At 45.8% G+C, this 27766-nt stretch overlaps 1 protein-coding gene across 2 annotated transcripts; it reads right to left on the reverse strand.

The window, feature by feature from the left end:
- On the reverse strand, nucleotides 1–27727 carry LOC113423762 (integrator complex subunit 6-like). Of its 2 annotated transcripts, XM_026685308.2 has the most exons (18): nucleotides 27381–27726; nucleotides 27136–27213; nucleotides 16757–16906; nucleotides 16343–16432; nucleotides 15929–16112; nucleotides 15102–15230; nucleotides 14669–14832; nucleotides 14113–14265; nucleotides 12817–12949; nucleotides 9709–9803; nucleotides 8866–8976; nucleotides 6563–6778; nucleotides 6310–6433; nucleotides 5367–5509; nucleotides 5020–5251; nucleotides 2697–3086; nucleotides 1562–1655; nucleotides 1–1277 (listed from the first exon to the last, which is right to left on the reverse strand). In XM_026685308.2, exons 1-18 carry the CDS (start codon nucleotides 27489–27491, stop codon nucleotides 1178–1180), a joined length of 2697 nt encoding a protein of 898 aa, XP_026541093.1. In that variant the 5' UTR covers nucleotides 27492–27726; the 3' UTR covers nucleotides 1–1177. The 2 variants fall into 2 exon arrangements, with proteins under 2 accessions (XP_026541093.1, XP_026541094.1); XM_026685309.2 differs by lacking the exon at nucleotides 8866–8976 and having other exon boundaries at nucleotides 27381–27727.
- Between the last annotated feature and the right edge of the window lie 39 nt (nucleotides 27728–27766).

The raw sequence follows: 27766 nt of genomic DNA on the forward strand, positions 1-27766 counted from the left end.
TCATAAAATGATTTTTATTATGTACAAGTGCTCAAAAAAAATTTATATATATATATATATATATATATATATATATATATATATATATATATATTTTCTACGCACACACACGCACACATGCCATTTGATATCTCAAATTAAGGGTCTTGTTAAACAACACCGTCCAAAATAATTTCTTCTGGTATGAACATTTAAAAAGTAAAATTCATTGGGAGGGTTGGGGAGGGGGGAGGTTTGTTTTTCCCTGCCTTTTGTTTTTGTTCCTAAACCCCCGAGAGTTTCCTTCTAAGAAGCGCCCCACCCACCCCACCCCCAAAGCCAAGTCCACGAGAAGCGTCTCCGTCCTCCTCACCAAGATGAAAGAGAACTGAAGGCTGGACCCGGGGAGCCTCGGACGTGCTTGCAAGAACGTCTGCAGACAAAAGAAGAAGAAGAAGAAGAAGAAGAAGAGGAAGAAGGCTGAGGTAGGTTGTATAGTGGCTACCACGGGAGCAGCAGCAGCAGCAGCAGCCAGTCTGTCCGTCCGACCCTCTAGGGGGTCTTCTCAACCCAGGAAGAGCAGCGCCTTTCCCGTCAGTCCAACTGACCCTGGGGGGCCTGGGTGGGCTAGCCGCTCTGTCGCGGGGGAAAGGGTCGCCTTCGTGCCCGTAGCGTCAAGGCGCCCTACCGCCACGGAGGGCCTTTCCTCCTCCTCCTCCTCCTCTCTTTCCTTTCGTTGGTTTTTTTTTTTTTTTTTTAGGACAAAGGATCGCTCCGACACAAGTGCAGAGATAACACACAGGGGGAAGGAGGTGAGCCATTCGCCCCGGTGGCCCACGGCCAAAGTGTCTTTTTGACAGCAGCCAGGGGTTCAAATGAGTTAAATTCTCATCACCTGCAGGGCCCAGGGGGCGGCACTGAGTGTCTTTCTTCGGCCCAGGGCCCAGGTCAGCCCTCCGAAGGTGGGTGGGGAGGGAGGAAGCCACACACCTCCTGCTGCCAATTCCTCAGGTGTCCGGCCAAAGAGGTGCGCAATGCGTACAAACATCACCCTGCTTCTTCTGAGACGCCCACCGGAAAGCCGCTCGCCTGCCAGGCTGGCGCAGGCCACGGCTGCCACGTCCTCTTCCATTCCTCCACGGCACAGCAAACTCCCATCGGCTGGACCCCGTCCGTTCCTCTGGCCGGCACGCTATTATTATCTACTGTTGACATGATTAATTCGGTTGGGAAGGCTGCTGAACTCTATTTCCTCTAGTATTCTTTCTAAGTGCTGAATTAAGACCCGTTTTTTAAACCTAAAAAGAAGGAGGAGAAGGAGAAGGGAGGCTGTTTTACTAAGGGCATCGCATTCTTCTTCCAGGGTGTTTCTGAACAGACAGAGCTTAAAGAGTTGCTAGAGACAATGCAAACCGCCAACGGCCAAGAGTTCTGGTCTCTTGGGAAATAATAATAAGAGGTCCACCTGCCCTTGGGAGCCCCCACAGAAGGCAGCACATTTTGAATTATTCGCAAAATATGTGAACAAGCCAGGCAAGTAAGTAAAGCCTTTCTTGCTTTAGCATGTGGTCTTGATACACACCTTGTTGCTTCTTTGATAGCAAATTCAATGAAATATTTTTGAACCTCTACAGGGCCTTGTATTTCTTCGAGGAGAGAGAAGATTTTTTCATAATCTACAATTTCAAAACAAGACAAGGAGGTTAGTTCAGAGGGGGCAGAGCGTCAAGAATTTTTTTTATTCCAACTCTGCCACCAGCCAGCTTAGCAAAATTCCCACCCAGCCAGCACGTCTCCTTGTCAGTTTCCAGCCCTTAAGGATGGCAAGCTACTCCCCCCCACCCTTTCTCCTTTCCTGTACCTGCAGTCTGATTTTTTTTTCCATTTGACGGGTATTTCAGCATATCGTGCGTTCATGGATGTTTTGCAATGCTAGTCAGACTCCTTATGATCATTCCAGAAAAGGAATGGTTGGTGCCAAAAACTGGTCTTTAAGAGGGTCACCTTGAAGAACCTCAACTCTGCTTCTAGGTCAATGGGTTTATAAGGGGTGGAGAGTGGACAGCTTGAAGAGCTTCAGTGATAACCAAGATATGTAAAATTCCCCCATGGCCTCATTCCCCGTGAGTTTCTACCCAATTCATTGTTTTGAAGGGTACCTGCCTCTCCCTGAAGAATAACAGAGTTGGAAGGGACCTTGGAGGTCTTCTAGTCCAACTGCTCAAGCTGGAGACCCTGCACCGTTTCAGAGAGAGCAGTCCCTCCTTGAAAACCTCCAGTGTTGGAGCATTCACAACTCCAGGAGGCAAGTTGCTCCACTGATTGATTGTCAGGAAGTTTCTCCTTAGTTTTAGGTTGCTTCTTCCCACCTGTTGCTTCTTGTCCTGCCTTCTAGTGCTGTGGAGAATAGCTTGACTGCCTCTTCTTTGGGGCAGCCCCTGAGATATTGGAAGACTCTGCTATCATGTCAGCCCTGGTCCTTCTTTTCATTAAGCTAGCCCTACCCACTCTTCTAGCAACTGTTCTCCGTATGTTTCATCCTCCAGCCTCCTAATCATCTGGGCTGCTCTTCTCTGCACTCTTTCCAGAGTCTCATCATCTTTTTTACATCGTGGCAACCAAAACTGGATGCAGTCTTCCAAGTGTGGCCTTTACTAAGGCCTTACGAGATCGTACTTGGAAGATTGCATCCAGTTTCGGTCTTTCCAATCACTTACTTCTCCCGGGTTTGCGAACCTCCTTCATAACCTTGATTTTGATAACCTCGTTGTTCCCTTCAAACATACTGGATGTGATTTTCACTGAATTTGGCACTGTTCCCGATGCTGGCTCCACCAGTAGTTTTTGGTCTTCGGCGGACATACTGTAGTTTAAAGGGCCCCGTACGAGGGAATTGACCACAGGCTTGTGGTCCAGTCCATCTTCCCCAACACAGTTCAGTTCACCGGTCAAAGAGTCCATATCGTTTGGCAGTTCGTCGTCCACCACGGCAGCCGGAGACGGAGGAACAAGATGCACCAAAGGTCCATCCCCGGGTTTGTCCGGCGGCTGGGAATTCTCGGCTTTCTTTTCACCGTTGCCATCTTGAACCGTATTGCTGTTTGCATCTGTAAAAGAGAAGGCTGGGTGCTGAGTTTCAGAAGAGGGAAGAGCAACAAAGCGATCACACAATCATCATCCAAAAATGGAACAACGCTGACAGGACACAAACTCTTAACAAGGCAGGTCCTTTCCAACGTTATCGGAACCCTTGAATTCCAAATTCATAGCAACTCAAAAGGGACAACATTCTATGCTACACGTAGTCTTTGACTTACAATAGTTCATTTAGTGACCGGTTACAAGGGCACTGAAAAAAGGGACGTAGGGACGTTCTTCTCACTTATGACCGTTACAGCATCCCCATAGTCATGTGACTAGGTGCTTGACAACGATCTCACTTTTATGACAGCTGCAGTGTCCTGGAGTTATGTGATCACCTTCTGCCAAGCGAAGTCAAATGAGGAAACCAGATCCACTTAACAAGCGTGTTACTAATTTAACAACCGCAGTGATTCACTCAACAAATGTGGCAAGGAAAGTTGTAAGAAGGGGCAAAACTCACTTATCACATTTCTCACTTAGCAACATAAATGTTGGGCTCAATTGTGGTCATTAAGTCACAATTCCCTGTATTCCCTGTGTTTTAGCTGCAGCAGGATTTCTGGAGGGGAAAACTCAGCGATTACGCAGAAAAGATATCTTGATAAAAACAGCTTCTTTGCAGAGTTTATCAGTCTGCCAAAATTCCGCCAAGCCGGAGATTTTTAAGCCCCAAGTAAAAGGTTCAAGTATCCAACACCCAGAGAAGCAGGGCCAGCTTTAGGCTATATAGCAGGCTGATCAAAGAAGAAAAATATCCCAAAATTAACACATCCAACCCAACTTTGCTAGGACAGGCTGTTGTGTAGGTTTGAACAGCCCCCTGAAAAGCTGACCCAGGTAAGTCTCTTTCCCTCCGGTTGTCCTGCAGAGCACACCTGAATTAGGTGAGCCACCTGCTGGTGAACACAAGAAAGACCAGTGATGCACACTTTTTTCCCACCACTCATAAAAACCAAGATTTTTTTTCATTCAGGAAATGCGTTACACCTACAACATTCAAAAGTATCTCCGTTATCTACCTGTTTCCCTGAAAATAAGACCTATCCCCAAAATAAGCCCTAGCATGTTTTTTATGCAGGCACCTAATATAAGACTTACCCCCCAAAATAAGCCCTACTGGAGCCTGTGCAACTGCCTGGCCGTCCGTTCTGTCTGGTTGCTTGTGGTGCCACGGCCATGAGGCGAGGCAGTGTGGTGGAGGAGCTGTCCCATGCGCCCCACATCGGTTTACCTCAGGGGCCCCGCAGCCAAGCCATCCACACCCCAACACCTGCCTTGTGGTGGCAGCATCAGCAGCCAGGTGCAGCAGGAGCCCAGGTGGCCGCTGGCCCATTTCTGCATGCCCACTGCCACAATGGAGCAGGAGGTTGAGCATACTGCTGGTGCCGTGGCTGCGAGACGAGGCATGTGCCAGGGTGCGGATGGCCTGGCTGCAGAGGCCCTGAGATAAGCCAGTGTGTGGCATGTGGGGCAGCTCCATGCCCCCGCCAGCCTCATGGTGGCGACGCATCATGCGGCCTCCTGCCCCACTATGAGCAAGCAGAAAAAGTGGGCCTCCCTTACATGGGCAGAAAAAAATAAAGATACCCCACCAAAAATAAACCCTAGTGCTTATTTTGGGACCCGAAAGAAAATAAGACCCGGTCTTATTTTCAGGGAACACACGGATATGTACACTCTTGTGCAGGTCCGAGGAGGTGCCTCTCTCTCTGCCTTGTCCGCACCCTGCAGTGCAGAAGGTCTACTTCTGTACCAGCAGAGCACGTCTTTCGGGGAGGGTTACAGCAAGGAGGGCACAACGAATAAAGGATCAAAACTCTGACATCTGGGCAACTGCATTTATTTAGTTCTTTAGTACTTTGGTGCTGCCTGTCTGGTCTAAAGGCAACTTTATACCTTTATAAGCTGGTGTAGCTTTAGTATTGGGGTTGGGTGGGGGCCCGGCGGCTGAGGGCGACCCCTTTCCGCCAACGTGGTTGGCTACGACTGGCGGCGACTGCGGCCGTCTCAAGAATGGGGACATGTTGCGCCTTCTCTTCAGGGAGGCCGGTGTGTTGGGCTCTCCGGGACGTTTGACTTTGTTCTGAGGACCGGCGACAAATTCATCTGCTTCGTCAATCATCATTCCCTGAGAGGAAAAGAACCGCCGTCAGTATAACCCACCAAGAACGACACCGACTCCCCGGGGCGAGGAAGGGGATGGAGATCAGGGTCTGGCCAGTAAGCAGAGCCCCCACCCCCACCTTTTTATCCTGCTTGAAAGGGTTTCCGAAAGTGTGAAGTCTTTTGGGCTGGTCGGGGTCAATTTCTCGAAGAGGAGAAGGCATCATCTTTAGGTATTCCTGATAGTTCCCCATCTGTGCTACAGGAACACTGTGAAGGCAATCTGCAAGACAAGAGCCAAGTACCTCATTGGCCAAAGAATCTGAGTCATTTTTGCCTTGGGCACTTCCTCCCATGTTTTAAAAGCCTCAGCTCCCCAGGTGCTGATAAATGCAGGCGGGGTCAAGGCCAAGACTAGCTGACAGAAAGCATCTGAAGCAGGGGAGGGATTCAAAGGTTTTTACCACCAGTTCGGTGGGCATGGCTTGGTTGGCGCACTTGCATTTGTTTCAACTTACCTCCTGCAAGCCTGCACTCTCCCTGTCGCTTCAGCAGCTGCTGCCCGGCAGTTGCTGTGCCGTGCAAAGCAGCTACGCTTCAAAGGGAATAAAGGTGAATATGGGAGCCCAGGTGGGCGGGTGGGCCCAACACCAGAGTGGCAGAGAGAACCAGTTTGGTCTCCACTAGTCATCGGCGCTACCGTCTTGACTGAACCGGGCCAAACTGGTAGAATACCACCACTGGTCTGAAGGGTATTAAGTCCTTCAAGAGTTCCCTTGATTTGCAACTTCCAAACCTCCCTTGATTTGCAACTATTAAACATTTCCTGGGAAACCAGTCCACAAACGAAGAGGAAAAGGCATCCTCATTCTCTAACTCATACTCTGCATAACCCACAACGCCACCTCTCCGAATTACTCCTAGGAGCAAGGTCTGAGCTCCGAGATAAAGCACCTCCTTCGCAAGCAAACGCGGCCTTCTGTGTTCAACCCTTGATCGAGGGGTTGGGAAAGAGGCCACGAAGGAAGGCTGCCTGCAAACCCCTCCCCCCATGCATTTGCAGAACTCCACGGGAATCCTTACCTTCATCCTGGCCTTGAATGACCTTGTGTGTTTTCAACAGGTTAGTTCTCATCCGGGTCAGCTGGTCTAAAAGGCTGCGGCGCGGAATGTCGTAAGCATTGCGGTAGGCCTGTGGCTTTAGATCCTGGGTTTGGGCAAAGAACAGGTTTGGCTTTAGTCATTCCCCTCCCCACACACACACACACTTCTGGAAAGCCAGAAGAGGCCAAGTCAGGAGGCACCTTGCTTCCTTCAGACCTGGGACCGGACTCACCTTATTCAAGAGCCCGATCTGGAAGCCAGCAAATTCCTTCACGTTCATTTCAGGCAGCCTCAGCGGGGAGTCGCCAGAAATCCCTTGAAGCAACTGCTTGAAATCCCTGCTCTGGATGAGGGACAGGCCACTGGAGTGACTCTTCACTTTAATGCCCGTCTCTTGCGGGGGTTTCTTACCCACCGACCCGATTATCCGCTCCGACTCTATTTTCGTCTGCAATGAAAATCACAGCACCCGTTAAGGGCGGCCCACAGTCCTGCCAACGTTTTGTAGCACAAAGCAAAACGCCCAACACATCAAAAGACAAAAAGCCTGCCTTCCGAGTGTCAGGGAGTTTGAATATTAAAAAAAGAAAAGAAAACAAAAGCCTGCTTAAAACGGGTCCTTTCTCAAGGATTCACAGCGTTTTGCTAAAACACCCATCGCAATCATTGGTCGAGGTCGTGCAAGCTTTCAAATTACACCACGGGTTTTTTTTTAAAAGCTACTCTAGCATATGGATGACTTGAGTCTGCAAAAAGGGCGGCAGGAAAGCCAAAGGAGAAAGTTTTTGCACCTCGGGTAAAGGCAGGGGGAAATGTAACCATGGCAGAGAGGTTTTCATTGGGCAGGGCCGGCCTGTCCCACAGCCTCTGCTGCAAACGATCGTGTTTGCCACATGGGCTCTGTGTGCAGCTTGAAAACTTGTATGCCTGGGTTTATATTAGTCCCACAAAGGCTACTGTACTGCAAAAGGGATTAAAGGTTTGTGCAGAAAGGGCCAATACTTCAAAGAAGACGGCAAGCAATTTGACCCAGAACCTCTGTTGAAGCTTCTCACCCACAAAGGCACACCAACATTTTTCCCTAGATTCCCCCTAAAATACATCCTGATTTCCTGCCCTTTGGGTTACAGCTCCAGTTTAAGCAACTGATCTACAAATCATACAGCCCTTTGGCCAACATAAGTATATGCACTCGAAAGATAATTTGTATAATTTAGAGACAGAGAGAGAGAGAGAGACAGAGGGGGGAGGGGGGAGAGAGAGAGAATGAAAGAGAATGAGTATCAATAAGGCATTATCCCAAACTGGACTTCTAGAGAATTAACTGTTTGGGTTTTGGAAGGACACAGCCATATCCAGCTTCCAAGTATTTTATAGGCTGTATGTTGAATTTGAGGAGTTGTTTCATCACCCATTCTGGCTTTCTCATGTAACTATTAGCAAAGGTCATGGCTATCCCAGGACAAACAGCAAAATTTAAGTCTACCCCACCTAAGTCTTACTTTCTCAAGCCTTTAGTGGCGAGGTTACTCCCAGTACTGGGCAGCATTGTATCCCACAGAAAACCAACGAAACGTGCTAAATTTCAGCTACTTCAATCTAGCTGCACCTTTCAGCTTTTCACACCCTAAGCTCTATAGGAATCAAGTTGAGAGCCTGAAGGCCTTCTTTGAATATCTCAAGATATCTGAGTGGATGGGGAATGGTTTGGGGGCAATTCTCTAGTGGTAGAGGCTTCTTAACCAATTACTCACTTTATTCAAAACAAGCAACGGGGAAGATGAGATTTCTAACAAGCCCACTCCCTCACCCACCCCTGCTTCGAAAGCAGAGAGAGTCACTTTGTGGCCATGTTGTTTTGATTTGCAATGTTAAGTTTACTCAATGGGAAGATTTCCCACTCGCTAGGAAGATACTTCCGATACCATTCTTTAAAGCAGGGGTCTCCACCCTTTACAACTTGTGGATTTGAACTCCCAGAATTCCTTCCAGAATGAGGCTGGCTGATGAATTCTGGGGGTCGAAGTCCACACGTTGTAACGGTTGGAGATCCCTGAGTTTAAAGCATTTAAGGACCCTTCGGTATTCTCCCCAACCCATGCAACTTTAATACACAACTCAATAAAACCCAAAGACATGTACTTCTTAGCATTTCTTACAATACTCAAAGAAAGGGATTGTCTGACTGACTAGCCTCAGTATTGTGGTGTGTCTAGTTTGATTTTGTTTCTTTAAAAGAAAAAAACAGTTCCTATGTGGCCTCCAGGTATCAACAATGCTAACAATTTACAACCACAGTCCAGTGAGAAATAAACAGCTACCCTAAAATTGTTTCTCATCTCTTTCTTGTGCTACGAACCCAACCACCACTTATTTTTGAAACAGAGATGCAAACAGGTCTTTTACCTAACTCAAAAATAGCAGGGGGGGGGGAGACATTCCTTAGGTGATTTATTTATAGAACTAGAGCAACACACACTAAAAAAAAAATAATAATTAATGTACTTCTAATTTCAAAGGTTTTGTCGATACTACCTGTTGGCTGAGTTTTTTAAGGTAAGAGATAACACTGTAACTAAGTCCACAATCTAAATTATCTGATATCAGATTTGGAGCTCCCATCATCCTTAGGGCTTTCTTTAATGGCTATAAGGAAAACAAAATACACAAGAGTAAGAAGAGAATCAAATCTTTTTTTATTTCTTTCAAGAAATGGTTTGTTTGTTTTTTAAAAATAAAAAGTCTCAACAGATCAGTACATGTGAAATTAAGGCACAGCAGAGTTGGTGCTGCCGTATGCCATGTTTTATTTTATTTTTATTTTGGAAGCATGGATTCAAAGTCGCACATTCCAGTCGTTTAAGGCATCGTGGGTGTCTGGGCCACGGAACCAGCCTGGCATCCCCACCAGTTACAGCGCAGAAGCCGGAGACCCTGATTGCCGGGATGATGCAAGTCCACAACGAGGCATCTTGCCCAAGCTATCCAGGTAAATTTCCACAATGCCCACCTAGTTTAATCTGCTTCCCTCCCACCTCTGGCTCAGCCAGGTACAAGGTAAAATGCGACCCTCTCCCTTGCTTATACTACTAGCAGTAGTAGCCCGGTGATCTGAAGTTAATGGACCCAGAAAGGGTGAAGGGGAGAAGGAGGGAAGGAGGGGGCTGAAAAATAAACACCCCCAAATCCCATATACTAGGCGACGATTCCAAAACGTGTTTTTTTTTTTAAGGAGGGAGTGCTAAATTGCAAGCATTAATAACTTAGGAATCCTGGCATGCAAGCTGTTTTACTCAGAAGACATGCGACAAGGATGTTCTCTTGAGGAACATCCGCCAGCGGTTCATTGGGGCCCATAAAAAGGACAAAACTACATACCACTAAGTAGTAAGGAGGCATGGTTTTTATGTAGCTGTCCAATGCCTGTCGCCACTTCAGATTTGGCTTAAGTTTGTGAAACTTGAAAAGGTCATCTGCAAAGAGGAGAAAACAATCCAAGTTAAAAAAACACAAACCTGCGCCTCGACACTTTGGAGGTCAAAAAAGTAACACAACTATTTCCTGCGCCACAAGATTTTCCCTTAAGAACCGAGATCCAAAGGGATGCGGGTTTCCAAGATCAAATCCCATGTTGGAACTGACAAAAAGATTAATTTTGCTTCTAAAGACACACAGAATGCTATCGTTTGCCACCACTCCATCCAGGGTTATGACATAAAAGTAACACGTCTTTAAGAAAAGACAATTTGGCCTAGGTGGGAAGTCACTGGAGCAGCAGGACAACTTGGAACTCTAATCCCACCTGAAGCAGAAGACAACTAGATAAACCCTCGGACCGTTCACTCTCAGCTCTCTAAGGAAAAAGGGAAATGACAAGCCACTTCCAAAAATGTTGGAATTGGTTGGACGTGTCCATGTAGCCACCAGTAGTCGTGCCTTGACACAAAGGCAAGGGGGGGAGAAGAGAGAGAAAATTGTGTTACTTCAGTTTGAGGCCTCTGAGGTAGGCCAGGGGCCTGCTTCAAAAACGGTACAAAAACAGGCTGAAATCCAGCACTTTTTCAAAGCTCTTTTGAAATTCGTGTCTAAAATTAAGTTTCAAAGGATGTCAAACAGCCTTAAACGGAGGAAGCCCGGGGTCTTTTCCTCCGCTTTCAGTGCATCCCAACAAGAAGCTGAAGCAAATGGAGGGGTGGGCACTCCATGAACTGCAGCAACAGTATGGAACTAGGTAACGGATGGAAATCCTGAAGAGCTCTTGCTCAACTTTTCCTGATAGAAAAGGGACCTCAAACAAGCCATCGGGAACGTGTTACTTTTGGGAGACACAACGGGGTGGAAATTCTTCTTAGAAAATTCAACAGTTGCTTGACAAAGCCAATCATCTGCACCCAGCTAACTATCACCCCAGATGAGAGACCTCCATCTCATGCAAATCTGTAGCCTTCAACCAAGAACTAGGAAGGACAACTTAGAAGAGCCTTTGTTTTAACATCTCTGTTTAGTAGCTCTGCCAATCAGGGCAGCAAATATTCTCAATTTTTAATATAGCAAATATAACAATTGACCAAAAAAAGTGGCAAGGAACAGACCAAATCTGAGGAGCAGCCAAATCAAATCTATGTATAGTTGGAAGCCACTAGGGATAAAACAGCCATTTATCATGTAGGTTTCTTCACCTACACACGTATGTATTAGAAAAAAAATATCCAAGAGAGAATAGCAAAGAGTTCCTGTTTTCTTTGACCTACAGGAACAGAGCAAGGTCTGAAGCAACAGGAAATCTCAAGTAAAATTATACCCCCTCAAAAGGAGGGAGGAATAGAATCCCTTATTTACCAGCAGCTCTCTCTCCAAAATAGACCCCAATGCACAATTTAGGGCACAAGAATAAGCAAGAAAGTGTTTCTGAAACGGGAAGGCCAAAATATACTAATCCATGATCCGTCTGGATTTTTTGCAACACTTTTGTTCCGAGGAAACAAGAGAGCTCAGAGGGATAAAAAAAATTTTTTTTTAGGAAGATACTCAGGACTTAATCGGTAAGTAATTCAGTTGTGCTTCTGGATATATTCCTCAACTGAGGCAAGAAATAGCACAGGGCACACACACTTCCATTTATCTTTCCCTTGTTTGCAAAAATTACCCAACCACAGAGCAAACATCTTGACTGTGAGTCATTCAGCCTGGGATCTCCACCCTGCTGTTCAACATTTAGTCAGCTGGATTGAAAAATAAAAAGACCTAAAAAAAGGAACACGTGAAGGCGAGGTAGAGATGCTGAAAAAGAAATCAGCCGTACGTTTGTTTTCGGTTGTGAAAACAAAGCGGGGGTCAGAGAAAGAAAAAGGCAGAGCTGTCAAACATGTCAAAATGGCACTAAGAGGCTCTAGCTAGGTCTCTGTCAAGTCCACTCCCAAGGCAGGGAAATCCATGCATTTCTGAACCGCAAGGCTGGGGAGTTAGAAACGGGGCAGGACAAGGATTGTTACTGGAGTTAATGGGCAAAGCTGAAATTGGGCTCAGTGACACGGAGGAAAGCAGAACACACACAACCCCGAGGTGTTTCCTTCCACCGCGTTCACAGGTCAGAAACTGGTTTTATCCTTTTCGGCAACGGCTAACCAATGAGGCTCAGCTGGTACCTGAAAAAGGACCCGCATTCTAAATTTGAGGAGGCAAAATATTTCACAATCCGTGGGAGTCACCACCATCACCATCATTGTGGCGACTCCAAAGAAGAGGCTATCTGCTTTATATTGGGAGGGAGGAAGGATACCTGGGCACTTAAGAGGCCATCCAGAGGCATTTACGTTCAAACATGGAGCCTGGACTCGGGTGAAAACAAAACGGGCTCCTCCTACCCAGGCATTCTGCTTTCGGAACCAAAAAACTGTGACACGCAGCAAGGCAACCTGGGTTTCCTTCCAACCGAAGAGGTCGGGATCCAGGCTAAAACAAATCTTTGTGAAATAAATCCACCCAGAGATAATAAGGTGCTTATTTCTTGCAAAAGAAGGGAACAGCAAGCTCGGTTGTTCTTTTCTTTCTTTCCTTTCCTTTTCTTTTTTTGGCGTCCCCGATATTACAAACCCTTGGAAATTCTGAGCCCAAGTTCTCCAATGAAAACAAAAACACAGGGCTTATATACATGCTGCTGCAAGAAATGTAGACACCACAGCCTGAAAGAGGGAAAAGAATGGAGGTTGAACCTTACTCCAATTAAGGAAGAAGCTACGAGTCTAGGAGGTGAGCAGCATCAAACATGCACTGGCAGCAGGTGGCTCTCCTCCTCTGCTGCAGAGAAAAAAAGGGAGAGGGGGGGTGTAAAAAGCCTCTTCTCCCAACGTAGCAGTTTTTGCAACACTTGGTTCCCATCCCGTTTAAGAAAACGGCTGGCAAACATACAAGCACGGACAAATATAGACAGACGTCGGGACGACCTTCCTAGGCTTCGGGTGGGGGGGGGGGCCGGGCAGCGCTTACCGAGCAGAGGGAGCAGAACGGGGTAGTTGTAAGGCATCACATAGAGATTGACACAGGTCAGGCTGGTGCTGGCCTTTAAATAACCAAAGGGGTGTCCGAGCTCGCTGTATTTGGCGCTGCTGCTCACAAAGACCTAGGGAGGAAGAGCAAAGGGGAAGAGGGGGGCAAAGTTAGATACAGAGTGTTGCGGTTCCCTGTTGGAAAAAAATAAGTTGTAAAAGAGGAGCGAATAGTCTCGTAAAAAGGCTGCGTGTTTGTGAGATTAAAAGTTCGCTGTGTTTTATAAAGAGGTGACTTGCTGCTTCTTGCCTTTGATTTAAATGTCTGGTTTTCTCCAGTGAACTGGTAGCTTTCCCAGCACTGTGGGTGACACACACACTAAACTGTAACTTCCAAAACACCCACTCAATGTAGCCACGGCTAGCAAGGAGAACTGTGCTCCTCTGTATCCAGAAAGGATCAGATTGGGGGGAGGGAACATGATATATATTAGAACAAAGGTGGCCTAGAGAGGATGTTTCTCAACCTCCCCTATTTAACAAACCGTCCTATCAAAGCTTCACTTCATCAGGCTGAGATTAGGGCGCCATGGAGCTCTCTCATCCTAGTGAGCCCACAATCTCTGCCAAACAATTCTCACATTATCCCTTGTCATTCATGTTAACACGAAAGACACATGTGGCTTTTCCTGAATTCTGGGTCCCAGAGAGGGTTTTTAATCCTTTTGTTTTCTTTTTTTTGGGGGGGGAGGGGGGGGCTCTTTTAAACTACGTTGCTGGAGAGTTATGTTACAGTGACCAACAAGGCTGGACAAGGGAGAGGAGAAACTGCAGAAGTGTTTACAGGACCAGGTAAAAGACAGGGGACCAGAAGGGAGTGGGGGAGAGATAAAACACATTCTCTCCTCCCCTGGCAACTACTGTTGGGAGAAAAATGAAGTTTTCCTGCCAACCCACTAACATTCTTATAGCTCAGCGGCAGGCAATTCCACCCAATTTGGAGTTACCTGTGAAATGGCTTATCACAAGAAGCCTGCGTGCGAGATTTCAAGCCAGGCTTCTATCTGCCTGCTCAGATTAGTATGGCTGGTCCAAATGGCAGCAGGTAGAGGGTGTCCTTCTCCCTCAAAACCTTCCATTACAGCAAAAGTTAATAAGGATTGAACTGGGGGTCCCTCTGTGGGTAACCCAGGGGTACCCAGTGAAGGACCGGAACAATGGCTCAGCTATTTCCAAACCTTTTTTTAAAAAATCCGCACGGCGTTCTAAGGATCTGGAATACAGATCATGCAAGTACCTGCCAGCACACGTGAGACAACTTCCGTTCCAAGATGTACTGCGTTAAAGGCGACGGTTCCAATTCGTACTTGTCGAATGGCAGTTTATCAATCACCATGGGTTCGCAATCCATGCAGGAGAACCTCACCACCGGATGAGCAGTGCGAGGGGGCTGGAAATGACGTCACAAGCCAAGTCAGAAGGGCTGCAAGAAGGTTCAGTCCCAGCCCCTTCCAAAGAGTACCCATGGCTAACAATTTTAGCTTAATTCAACACATTCAGAGGTCATTACCAGGTTTTTTTTTTACAAGGTTCCTAACAAACCTCTGTGACCAGTTTGAAATAAAATAGCTCTGGTGCTACTCAGTGTTTTTAATTATGTTCAAGGTCCTTCACAGGTGACATTTAAATTATTGGAAAGCCAAGTTGGTAGTACCTCCAGGAGATGGGAATGGAGCTGAGGGCAGGACAACTCTAGGCCCTTTCAGACGAGCTTAGAGCCTGGGCTAAGAACACAACCGTTAGGATGTGGTCTCAACGAAGGGCCCCAGAATCCTCAGGAGTATCTTACATACCAGCGTTGGTGAATTCTGATCAGGCCAAAATGATTCAGGAATTGGCCAATGGCCAACAGGCACACCCGTTTTAGGGTTTGGCCGCACATAGATGAGTTTATGACAGCTGTGCCATGGCTGAGACCCGAAGGAATTGACAGGCCTTGTGGCATCCACCGGTCCATCTAAAATCCAAGGAAAAAAACAGCACAGTAAGAAATATGGAGCATGAATTTGATTGTCAGTTATTACTATGCTGCAACAATGCAACAAAGTAGAGATTATAAATATTAGTGCAACTTCAATTTAATAAATTGGAGCATCCATCCAAAACCTAATTTGTATCATTTGTGTCAGTTCAAAGTCTTGGGGGTTTAATGGCCAGATCCCTTTTGGAAGTCAGCAAAGATCCTTCAACCAAGACCTAGTAAGCCATAAAAGCTTTAATTGTTACCTTCCCCAATGTGAGGAGGATCTGGTCCCGATTTTTCAAAATTAATGACCACACCACTCTGAACCTTCTGAGCAAGGGATTCTAAGCATTGGTTCAACATGCGCTGTGTCCGAACACAGTACGAGCGCCCTGGAACAGAAAACAGGGAGACAGACAGGTTTTAAATCAGGCAAGTTACAAGAAACGCGCTGCAGGCTTAAGAACTGTAGGAAGAGGGAGGCTGCACAATTTCATTTAAAAGTACTGGACTTGGAACTCTTTCAAAATTGAAGCAGAAGGTCATTTTAATTCCTATTTGATCCCGTTCTGGAAAAAGTTCTGTATGGAAAGGGGAAAATAGAGTGACAAGGGAGTACAATGCTGTAGAGGTGATTTTTAATTTGATAAGAAATGTTTCTGAAATGGCTCTCTTTAATCGTATCTCGAAAGAAAAGTATTTCTAGGGCAACATTTTATACAAAGAGGGTCTTGAATGTTCATGATGCTTCTTCTAGAAAAATCAAAGAGTATTAACAGGGACCTTCGACCCAATCCAATTTTGTATTTCTCCCAGAGCTTGTCACAGTGAAGTTTGACAAGGCCTTCAGAAGGGCAAGATTTACTAGATTAGGAACTATAAAATCATCTTCATAAATTCAACGAGGACTATTGCTTTGAAGCTTCTTCATGAATGTTCCCAGAAAGCCATCAGAGATTGTGGGGAGAGAAAAGCCAAGGCACAACCCACAAAGAGAGATGCCACTGAACCAACTAAAAGTTCAACCTCGTCTGCCCTGGCTAGAATCTCACACGATTTCCAAGACTGGTAAACTGCGAAAGCTGGCTACCTCCAGTGACTTCACACATCTGTGTGATGGCAGACTCATCTGTGGGAACGCTCCCCAGCTGCTCAGGTTCCACTGAAGGGGCTCCGGGCAAGCGCAGCACGAGGGCAAACAGCCGTTGATCCCAGCGAAACGGTTCTTTGGTTAGCTCGCTACCAGGCAGGGGAGAATTCAGAGGCAGATGGAGCTATAGAAAGAAGTGGAGAAACGTTTTAGCTAAGAGTCTGTTAGGAGTCCACAGGCAAAGGGGACCAAAATCACAGAAAGAGAGAGCACCATGTGAACAAGACAAACAATCCTGCATTTTGAATAAGTTTTTGATTCCTTTACAAGAGAACAGGAACACAGCAGAAGTGTTAACATTTTAACAGCAAATGTGCCACATTCAGAGCATAGCAATGTAGTTAAGTATCTTACCTCCTCTTGAACAGAAGAAGTATTTGTCAGCTTGTTTCCATCTGTGATGGTAATTAAAATCGATGGCTCTAAAAAAAAAGGATTCCTCCCCTACAGAAAGGAACAAAATGCCCAAATTAACACCTTCAAAGAATCGAGGGTGATGCGTTTATAGTTGAAATTAACCAATCTGCTGAAATTAACCCCAAGAAGAGTCCTCATCCCAAGAAAAGGGGAACTGAATTTTGGTTTCTGGCTAGGAGGGGAGGGAAAGAGTTCAGTCCCCCTGGACAGGGTTGAGGGGTTTCCCAAACGGGCCCGTAGAATTTATTTTAAGCATTATCAGTAACCGCTCTGGCCCCTTTTACGAAAGAGCTCTAAACCTCCTTCGGATGACAGGGAAGCCAGGGAAACTCAAAGCCAGCATCCCATTACCTGCCCATAGTTGTCTATTCCAGAGACTAATCTGTTGAGGTTCAGCAGGTCAAAGGAAGATCGCAGAGCCTGGCCAAGGGTGGTCAGCCCGGATGCTTGCAGGTTTTTCAGTTCATTCATGAAAGTGGCGTGGTTTTCCTTCCATCCAGCCTAAAGGACGAGCCAAGGCCACGTTTACTTTCTGAGTGCCAAGTGAAAAGGGCTTCCAAACAAGTCACTATTATTATTTTACTGAACAGGCGCGATGCAGGAATGTAAGTGAGCGAGGAACAATTCCATTCAGGTAAGCACTGAAGGAGCCTGAAGGATTTCAATTCCAGGCTGGACCCCCCCGCCCCCACAAACCCACTTTACCGAGAAGGCCATGTGGCCCACCCTCCTTTTCTGCCATTTCGAGGGTTGGCAGCAGCATCTTTCAGATCTCATTCCAATAGGTTTAATTTAAGTGAATGGCTACAAAGAGCCTTTGAATGGCGGCTAATCTTTTAGGACTGTTACATTAAATTGCCAAACATCGCTGGGCAGGGAACATCCACCAAATAAGGAACGCGGCCAGATTGTTATACATAGCCTCGGAATTACTATACCTGCTTTTATTCTCCATGAAAAAGTTTTGGCGACATCACACAATTTCCTCCTTAGCCTCTGCCAGGTTTGGCACCTAAAAAGACTTGCTTTTGTAGCCAGATATCCACCGGATGGAGAGCAGAGCTAAGTTAGTTATCAAATAGATAACCAAGTTAGTTATCAAATAGCATGTCTCCTCGGCATGCCAATGATGAACCTGTTCCAAGCTTTCTTTGTTCTCAACTTGCAAAGAAACTGGAAGTTGCTGTAACATTTGCTGGAAACATTACAAGATTTAGGAGACGAGTTTTTAGTGGCTGCCGTGAACTCATCCCTCCACACCCTACAAGTCACAAATCTTTCCTTCAACTGTAGCTCTGTTTAAGATGCACAAAACATGACTGAGTGAAGCTTTGCAATTCCCTACCACCCTACCGTAATAGCCAATTTTAATCTTAGAAGCTAGGTCTTTGGGTCTAAAACATTTTCCCAATAAAACTCCAGATGAAGGTCCACTAAAGTGAGCAGCAAAACACCCCCAATACAAAAGCGGAGCAAAAACTCAATTCCCTAACCAAGAGCCACCCAAATATATCTGATATATAAATATCAGATTTAAACTCCAGAAGCTTGATAAACAGTTACTCTCTGCAAAAGATTGTTTTGGTTTAAATAGTAACCACTAAATACACTATTAATACTAACCAAGTTAATATAGTATTATGGGCAGCAACCTAATACAAAAATGTGTACAATTTCATTTCAAGAGCTAGGCAACGCATTGCAAAACATTGACCAAATTAAGAGTTTGCGTTTTTAAACCATTTTATTTTACTACCAGACCCATCCAGCTAAGGAGCCACATCTAGCCAATTTTAGCTGGATCTTGAAATGCTAAGGGCAGTCAGACATGGATAGCACCTTTACAGGGGCTGCCAAAAGAGCCAAGAGCTGAAAAGTAGCTCTTGAGAAGTAACCCATCTCCAAAATGGTGATACCAAATAACTGCATTTCCCCACCCCATGGAACAAGTGTGGGAAACTGAAGACCACTTTTGCAAAAGCTTATAGAGATGTGAAATGGTGTGATTCAGGTGTTGGACCACGACATCAGATCTAGATTGTTGCTCAAATTTATTCAAATTTACACAAACGCATCTCAGCCTGTATATATTTGCAACCATTAAAAATCTGAGTAATCACAGCCTCATTACTTGCAATATTCTAAATGCATCGTGTACCTTCCTGATATCTGACACCAAGAAGTACACCATATTACACCAGGGAGGTTACTTGATGCCACACAACCTCCAGAGAGGCTGGAAAGGTGGTATGAACACTTTCAGAGAACCAACTTCCCTCTCTCCCCTCCTTCCCGGATCACCAGAAAAAGCAACGAATAACCTGCAAAATAATCCACGAATAACCTGCAAAATAATCCAGTGGGTAATTCTCCCAAATCTTAGTTCTGGAACAGATAGAAATTGAATTAACAAATGTATTTTCTCAGTCATGAATGAGTCAAGGCAGGATATACTATAGATGGCTCCTGATCCCCAAGTTTTGGGGTATGTCTAGTCTAGTGAAAAGAAGGACTTAGGGGGGACATGATAGCAGGGTTCCAATATTTGAGGGGCTGCCACAAAAAAGAGGAGGCTCCATCTATTCTCCAAAGCACCAGAAGGCAGGACAGAAGCAACGGATGGAAACTAATCAAGGAGAGAAGCAACCAGAAAATAAGGAGAAATTTCCTGACAGTGAGAAGAATTCACCAGTGGAACGACTTGCCACCAGAAATTGTGGGTGCTCCATCGACGGAGGCTTTTAAGAAGAGACTGGACAGCCATTTGCCTGGAATAGTATAGGATCTCCTGCTCAAAAATTAGACAAGAAGACCTCCAAGTTCCTTTCCAACTCTGTTATTCAATGCTAGCTATTTGTCTTTTGTTACCATCAACCCCTTATAAGAGGAAAAACTATAATTCGCCCTTTTAAACGGAAGAAGAGCCCTCTAAATCCACTGCTGTGGTCTGACAAGAACACACTCCCCTCAGATGACATCTGTTAGAAGCTGGAGCCCTGCAAGCGAGGAGACGAGAAGTGTTCCTTCCAACAGAGAAAAATAACCACAGAGGTGTGCCTTAAGAATGGCAGGCTGAAAAACAAGGAGGGCTGGCCCGATTAAGTCGGCAAATTGCCAGAAAAGGTTCTCTCTCTCCCCCCCTCCCCACTTTATCCCAGAGGGCAGTGGCTGGGCCTTGCGAAGATCCAATTTTCATTAGGCCTTGATGCTCCAAGCATCTGTATCTCCCTAGATCAAGGTGTCCAACCTTGGCCCCTTTTAAGACCTATGGACTTCAACTCCCAGAATTCCATGGCTGTCTGGGGAATTCTGGGAGTTGGAAGTCCATAGGTCTTAAAAGGGAACAAGGCCACTCCTGCTTTAACCAGAGGGCACTCAGTGATTAACCACCACCCAAAATAATAATAATAATAAATTGCCATGGGCAAATTTTTACCCAATGGCTCTTGGTACACGGTGCCCTTTGAAAACTCGCAACACCAAGTTTCGCAACCCTTTATTAAAAATGCCACACCCAGATGGAGACACCATGGCAGCTAACTCGAGGATCAATACAAGCTTTCCACGTCATGCTTCCAAAGGTCAGAGAGGGAAGAGCAGAAGGACCTGTTGAAGAGGTGTAGGGCAGTGTTCTTCCTCTGGAAACAAATTTAACATAAACAAAGGATTTAACCCGAGGTAGTCCCTGCCGAAGCCAGCTAGAAAGATTCTACCATGAAATTCCAATCTTCAGCTCACGTTTTTAAAAACACGCTCAAGTATTGGCCAGACTGGCTCATAAACCGTGATATAAGTAATTTAAATCGGGACCGTTTGATCCACCTGCAATCTCCTTTTGGAGGCCTTCTATACAGGTAGTCCGTGGCTTATAAACGTTTGTGTTAGTGACCATTCGAAGTTTACAGTGGCACTCAAAAAAAAAGTGACATAGAACCGTTGCAGCATCTCCATGGTCACATGATCAAACTTGGGATGTTTGGCAACTGAACTCGTATTGATGACCTTTGCAGGGTCCTGCGAGCCCCTTCTGGCAAGCGAAGTCCATGGGCAAGGTCGATTCACTTTATAACCATATGACTAACTTAACTGTGGTTAGAAAGGTTATAAAATGGGGGGAAACTGTCTCACTTAGCAACAGAAATTTTGGGCTCCATTATGCTCCTGAGTTGAGGATGACCTGTGCTTGCTAGGAATGGTTGCAGAATAGTAGGCTACCACAAATTTATGTGGTTTCCACCCTGAAGGTCTGTATTTAATACATTAGTCCGTTAACATTTTCCTTCGCTTATGGACTAGAACCTTTTGTTGAATTTCCTTCCCTTTTTATTTTAGTGGCCTCAAAAGGGCTTAAAAATCTGTTAGTCCAGCTCAAATGCCCTTGATCCCACCCAGCGTCCAGGCATTCATGACAGGCAAAAATTATAGCCCAGGTGATCAGTTTGAAGTCTTCTGGACCTTCGACTCGCTGTCAGTCAGAGGAGGAAGATCCATTCCATACTGATCAGAATAATAGAGTTGGAAGGGACCTTGGAGATCTTCTAGTCCAACCCCCTGCTCCGGTTGACTTTAGTACCGTCCTAGGTGAGATTTAATCTTCTCAACCAGCCATAAAAGTAAATGTATGTGCATTAAATTCTTAAGGCAGGCAAAGCTGGGCTTTCAGGAAGCTAATATACAGGAAAATCATTTCCAGTTCTCAAAGAAACACTGCAGTGTCTGAAGAGGGGTGGGTGAGCTGCAGAATATAAGCCTTTTCAGTACTTCCCGCCCCACCCTGCTTCAGACCTGGCAAGATATTTAAAATGTATTCGGTCAAGTTAACATTATTTTTATCTTATTACTCCAATTCTATAGTTGCCCTACTTTTATTTTTAGAACTGTTACTTGGCCAGGTGTGATAATGGTACAAGGGACCCTAAAATTAACGTGTTTTGGTGGTTTGCTCTCTGCAGACGTTAAGAAATGCCTCTCCAAACCCATTTTTCAAAATTAACTCTGTGACGTGAAGTCCTGAACTATCACGACTTCCATCGTGCAATTCCACATCTGAGTGCCCAATTAACAACGGCTCGCAACTCACTATTTTCTGGTGTCACAACTAACAAAGGGCATGCATTTGGGAAGAGTTACAGAACCCTCCAAATTGGTCACACGCTACAGACTTTGTTGTGTTCCTCGAGAAAGAAAAACATCGATTCACCATGAAGGGTTAAAAACACTACATTCCATTTTCAGCTGCCGCTTACATCCAGAACGTCTACTCCATTTTGAGGCATATAAATGCAGGCAGCTTTGGAAAAAAGAAACAGGAAGAGTCATCCTGAGCAGAGAGTCGAGAGAACTTTCCGATGACAAGATCCGGAGAGACTAGCCAGAACAAGTCTTGCCAGCTCTTCTGAGTAACAGCAGCCACAGATGACGTAGGAAGACCCAGAGAGTGTGGACCAAAGCCAATTTCAGAGCACCACATGCACACGTTTGCGTTGGCACAACCCTAGGTGGCCAAATGCGGATGTCTCGGTTGCTCCCTCCATTGTCAACCTCTGCAAAGGCCTTCAGTTGGGTTTCTGGTGACCGGTTAAACTGCACTGTTTCTTCCATGCCCCCCCATTTCTTTGCCATGAACTGCTAAGGGGTTATCCGTGGGCATTTTTGTTCTGCGAGACCAGTTTCATCCCCATTTTAAAAGTCTCATTCAAGTTTTAAAATTCAGAAGCAGTCCACCAGAAACACACTGTTCCATAGGGAGGGGAAGAAGAAAAATAAATAAAGAGCAGAGCTTCAATCAGAGAGAGAGAGAGAGAAGTTTAAAGACCATGGACTGGGTTTTCATCCAGTCTCCAGAGAGCTACCAAAGGATGCTTTTGCCGTTCAGGCAACGTAGGGCGGAAGGGCTACTCAAGACATACCGATATATATATTTTTTCCCTGTAGGTGTTTTAAAATTCTATCTAACTCTCACAGGGACGTAAGACCACTCGGGAAAACCAATGCAGCCCTACAAATGTTGTATTTCGATTGTTGGGCCATTCCGAAGTTTGGTACAGGTTACAGACTTTTTGGCGTAAGCAAGATAGTGAATTCAAGAAAATAGATAGGAAGATGGGGAGGGATGCTTTTCTGCTTTCCAAATGCTTACGATGTAGGATTGCCCAACAGTGCTAAAAATCCTTCAAAATACAGGGTGTTCCATTTCTATTGGAAACGCGAAGCCAAACTCGTGCGTTAAAAAATAAAATGAAGAACAAAACCTATGAGCAGAGGCAAAAAAAACAACTTTTCGCCATGTTGAGAATTATTGTCTCTTCCCCACCAATCTAAGAAAATAATCTGTAATCAAATCATTGATTGATTTGATTACAGATCTGTTTTGGGGGATTTCTTAGATGAACTCAGTGGTGCCATTTGAGAGCTCAGTAACAAATTAAAACTGATGTGTGGATTGGGCTGAATGGAGACCCTGTGTCCCACAGGCCAAAGATCATCACGAGTCAACAAGAAAGGTAACAGTTGGTTCTTTTGCAAGGTTCCCTATAAGTCTGAAATCAGCTATCAATTACACTCCTTTCTAAGGATCACCGCTCTTTATAGCCCGTCCAATGTAGCTGAACACTTTCTCTTACTTGGGAAATGTAGGTCTTATGAAAAAGCTGACCGAGAAATACTTGAAGCCATTTTCTTCCCTTACTGGTTAACTTTGAAATTATCCTTCTTACAGATTAGCTATCGATGCTACAATAAATAACATTTACTCAACTGGACTGTTAAGTAGCTGAGGAAGGAATGTCCAAAACTAAAATCTTAGAGGAAATGGTTACAGATTACGTACCTATTGGCTACCTACATTTGCCAACCACAAATAAAGTCTTTACGTCTGACAGAATATTTGTAGCTCAGGATTGAGCTGTGGGGTCCTTGGTGCTCTCTGAGCTTGGTTGGTTTTCTTGCAGACGTTTCATAACCCAACTAGGTAACTTCATCAGTGCTAGCCTTTACATCTTTGGGTTCACTTCTTTCAATAATGTGGCTGGAGGATGACAACTAATATTTAATGTAGTATCCTCAGCAACTAATTATGGTTTTGTCTCTATAGTGTGTTCATGCTTGGTATTTTTCTCCTATTTCCACTACCAACAGTGCCAGAGACTTTGTTAATGGGCTCCGCAAAAATTTTTATTCTCAATCCTAATTACAGGATTGGCAGCCTAATCTGGGACAAAAAGTGCCATTTCTATATCTCTGGCGTACTGGGAGATCGCTAGAAACCCCAATTTAGGAAGAATTGGTGCAAAGAAAAGTTAAAGAGGACTGTTTAAGAACCTGGGTAAGAAAAGGAAAGTGTGACTGAGGTCGTTTCCATGTTTTAAGGGAGCTGATTGTACTTTTTAAAAGTGTATCTTGTTTCCAGGAAAAGTAGAAATGCATCCCTTGGTTTTCTCAGTCCAACTTCAGCCAGGCCTGAGCAACTCATTTTTTGACTTTCAATTCTTCTTGAAAGATGGAAGAATGGCTGTAAAAATAACAACGCAAATGATAGTGAAAACTTCTGAAAACTACAAATATATATATATATATATATACCATTTCCAGAATGGCAGGTATCCCTTTGACTAATCCCTGTCTTATTTTTGGCTGACAAGATAAATACATTGTTTTTGAAGAACGATTAAGAAATCAAGAACTCTCAGAGCGTATTTCAAAGAGAGCTACTGAAACGGACAATTATTCTTGGATACATTTTCAACATTATTGTTATTAAGGAAATAAACAGATGCACAACTGTAGCTGAAATTGTAACAATGGGCACTCCTAGTTGTTTGGAACAAGCCTTGAGGAGACAAGAGAAAATGGTTTTCTCTGGAAGCAAAGCGAAAAGAGGCAAAAGACAGAATCTCTTCCTCAGGGATGTCAGAAGAAAATGGAAGCCTAACTTCAACCAATTTTGACCACTTCCTGATCAGTAGACGAGCCAAAGGAACGGGCTTCTACATCCTGTTCCAAAAATGAAGGATAAATTGTCAGTTCAGATTCCATTTTCTCTTACTGCACAAGTCCAGAGTTTTAAAGATATTGAAAGCACTACCAGACAATTGTTTTATTTTGGTTCTTTGGGGAAAGTGGCCAACGGGCAGCACTGCAGCACTTGAGATCCATTTTTATCAAAGGTCTCATTGCAACACAATTTTAAACTTTGTATAAGAATAAATGTAAAAATGGGCTGCTAGCAGGGAATCCTTTTCTCACAAAGAGGAAGCAAACTTTACAGCTGATCTTTAACCAAGGAAACTGAAAGGAATTCACAATACTTAAGGTTGAAGTGCATGACGAGAAGAACAGTTTCCGTTTATGCACATCGAGGAGGTGGGATCAGCAACAAAAAAAATTGGGAGGAGGAGCAGAAACTGAAAAACTTTACCAGAAATAAGGCTGAAGCCTTTATGGCCCTGCCAAAAGGAAAAGAAGTAAGGGGAAAGGGAAGCCACAGAATGCTCTAGGTCTCCTTCTCCTCCTTCCCTCTGTTAACTGGATCAGCTGGCTGCCAGAGGAGATGGAGGCCTCATGCCCCAATGCAGTTACTCTCGGGAAGTGAAGGATGTGGAAAGGAATTGGGAAGCTTTGAAAAATTATCTCATCAGCAGCTCCTTTAAAGCAAGATGGGAGAGATTGTTTGTTCAGGTGCTTGATTGCCATGTAAGGAGAAAACAGACCCCTATCTGGAGATTAATATCTAGGACGGATTTAAAATGTAATTTGACACAATTAAAAAGTCATCCTTATTCAGTTCAGAATTTAGGATAGTGGAAGAGTTAGAGGAAGGGTGAATTCAAAGCAAAAACTACTTTATGATATCAAGAAACTGTACCCTCGCACAGAAGTCAATTATGCTTCCAAGCATGTGTAGGGAGTCTCGCTGAAAATGCATTTTATTGTGCACTTCTCTGATAAAGTGTTGTTTAACAAGCACAACGAAAGACCACCTTACGGGTAAAATAAGTCAGAGAAATTATGGATTTAAAAATAGATCAGAGAAATTGTGGATTTTTTTTTATCTGCAAGTCAAGTTTTGTATGACCACAGCAGGGACTCCCTGAAGATATGTGAAGGAAGGAATACATGTTCATTTGTTTGGTTGAGTGGTTTAGGCAGGAGAGTAGAAAGGAGATGGTGAGTTTTAGTCCCAGCTTAGGTGTGAAAGACAGCTAAGTGACTTTGGGTCAATCACCAGGTGATTGTGAAATCTAGTTGCACCTTAGACCTGGAAGGCTTGGTAACGCTGGGACAATCCTTAGGAGACGGTGAGTTCTAGCGCTGTCTTATGGGTGAAAGCCAGCTGGGTGACATTGGGCCATTCCCTCTCTCTGAGGCCAACTCACCTCACAGGATGGGGAAAGCATTGGGTACGTTTGTTGCCTTGAGTTATTTATAAAAATAAAGGTGGGATATAATAAAAATAAATAAAAGGTGTCGGGATACCTAGAGAAGGCAAAGAAGCCAGAAGTGCTTTCCTGATGAATTCTGATGCTCCTCTTCCTGGGGTGGCTAGAATTAATTATTATTATTATTGGTTAATCTTTAGTGAGATTCACAGCCTTTAGGACTGGTTGATAGCTCAACAGCTGGAATCCTAACCAAGGACCTAGGAACTGTTCAGGTAGCATCAGAGGATATAAGTTGTTAGAAGTAGGGTGGCTTTTTGTAGAATCAAGGTATTAAAGTCTGACAAATTCAGGATTTCCAAATAATGAGGTAACCCTTTATGTATTGCTCCAAGGGCTCCAATTACAATTGGGATAATACATGGTTTTTTGAGGTTATTATTATTATTATTATTGATCATCACATAGTCAGCCAGACATTCAGACTGGGTTTGGCATTTTTGTCTACCTAGAGTCCTTAGCAAGGACCTATGTTGATTACTATGATTGATTACTATGATTGATTATTGTTATTGTTGTTGTTATTACTATTATTACTATTATTACTATTGCTGAATCTAGCCCTGCAGAGGCCACAAAACAGATAGAAAGGACCTAAGCTAGCAACAGCCCTTAGCCTTATATTCAGTGCTTTTACAGCCAGCTCTTTGCTGTTTCCAAAGCCAGCCTCTCGCCCCCAATCCTCGTTTTAGAACCTCGAAAGGATGGAAGGCCGAATCCACCTTGAGCCTCGAACCATACCTGCCTCTTTTTGGGGGGGGGCATCCTCCGTATCCAGGTGACCTTCGGAGAGACCCTCGGGAGACCCCCACCTCCCTCCCTCCCTACCCAGGGCCAGCCACCCCCTGCCCCTCCTGAGAGAAAGAGTGTGTGTGTTTGTGTGTGTGTGTGGGGGGGTCGTGTGAACGGCTCCGCGTGTGCCTGGGAACGGAGGGGCGACAGCCCCCTCCCCAGGCGGAGGAGAGGAGAGGGGAGGGGGGGCAGGGGCGGGCGGAGAGGGCCGCCGCGTGGTGGGGCGTCGGGCGGGCTCTCCTCCTCCTCCTCCTCCATCTCAGCAGCGCCCTCAGCCTCCCTCTCTCTCTCTCCCTCCGCCTCGCTCGCTCGCCGCCGCCGCCGCCGCCTCCATACAAAAGCAAAATGTCCGCCGCCATCTTCGCGGGCAGGCGGGCGGGCGGGCGGCGGGCTGCGCCCCGGAGCCGCCTCGCCTCTTCCCCTCACGGAGGGGGAGGAAGGAGGGGGCGGGAGAAGGGGATGCCCTGCCCCCTCTTCTTCTTCCTCTCCCCCCCCGCTTACCTTGATGCAATAAGGCGCCTCGTCGAAGGTGACCAGCATGTACCTGTCGCCGCGGCTGGCCGGGTCTCGGGCCCTCAGCTGCGGAGAGAGAATGGGGGGGAGAGAGACAGAGAGTGAGATGGGGGGCTCTGTGAGGAAGGGGGGAGCCGACACGCGTTGAGGGGGCCGGCGGTGTTACGTGTGAACGTGCTTGGCGGGGCCCCCCGCGCGTCAGGCAGGCCAGGCAGGGCAGGCCCGGGCCCCACCTTCATGAAGAGCTCGACGGCGCCCTTGGCCACGTCCAGGTAGCTGGTGCCCAGATACGCCCGCTGGTTCATGGAGGCGGACGTGTCTATGAGGAAAAGGAGGATCGGCATGGTCCGCCACGGACCCGCGGCCACGACGGGCGAGGGAGCCCCGGCGGCGACGGCGGCGGAGGGGCAGCCGCCTCGCCTCTACCTCCTCCTCGGCCGCTATACCCCGCTCCTTGCTCCGTCCGGCCTCCCCTGCCCGCCCCTGCCAGCGCTCCGCCCGGGCGACCCTCCGCTCCGGCCGCCGGCAGTCACTGAGCGGCTCCCAACTTCGGCTCGCTCGCTCCCTTGCCTCGGCGGCGGCAGCGGCGGCCAGCACCGCCCCTTGGGGCGTGGCGAGG

Source organism: Notechis scutatus, chromosome 10 (genome assembly GCF_049901735.1).
Source record: "Notechis scutatus isolate UNSWTSFEM ecotype Mainland chromosome 10, rNotScu1.2, whole genome shotgun sequence".
Classification (NCBI taxonomy): Eukaryota; Metazoa; Chordata; class Lepidosauria; order Squamata; family Elapidae; genus Notechis; species Notechis scutatus.

What these genes read in the sequence shown, in the direction of transcription:
- LOC113423762 (XM_026685308.2), bottom strand. Translation starts at nt 27,491, where the DNA reads ATGCCGATCCTCCTTTTCCTCATAGACACGTCCGCCTCCATGAACCAG. An exon ending in AGGCGCCTTATTGCATCAAG is followed by an intron (nt 16,907 to 27,135) that starts GTAAGCGGGGGG and finishes CTCGTCCTTTAG; the next exon opens with GCTGGATGGAAGGAAAACCA. An exon ending in CTTCTTCTGTTCAAGAGGAG is followed by an intron (nt 16,113 to 16,342) that starts GTAAGATACTTA and finishes TTCTTTCTATAG; the next exon opens with CTCCATCTGCCTCTGAATTC.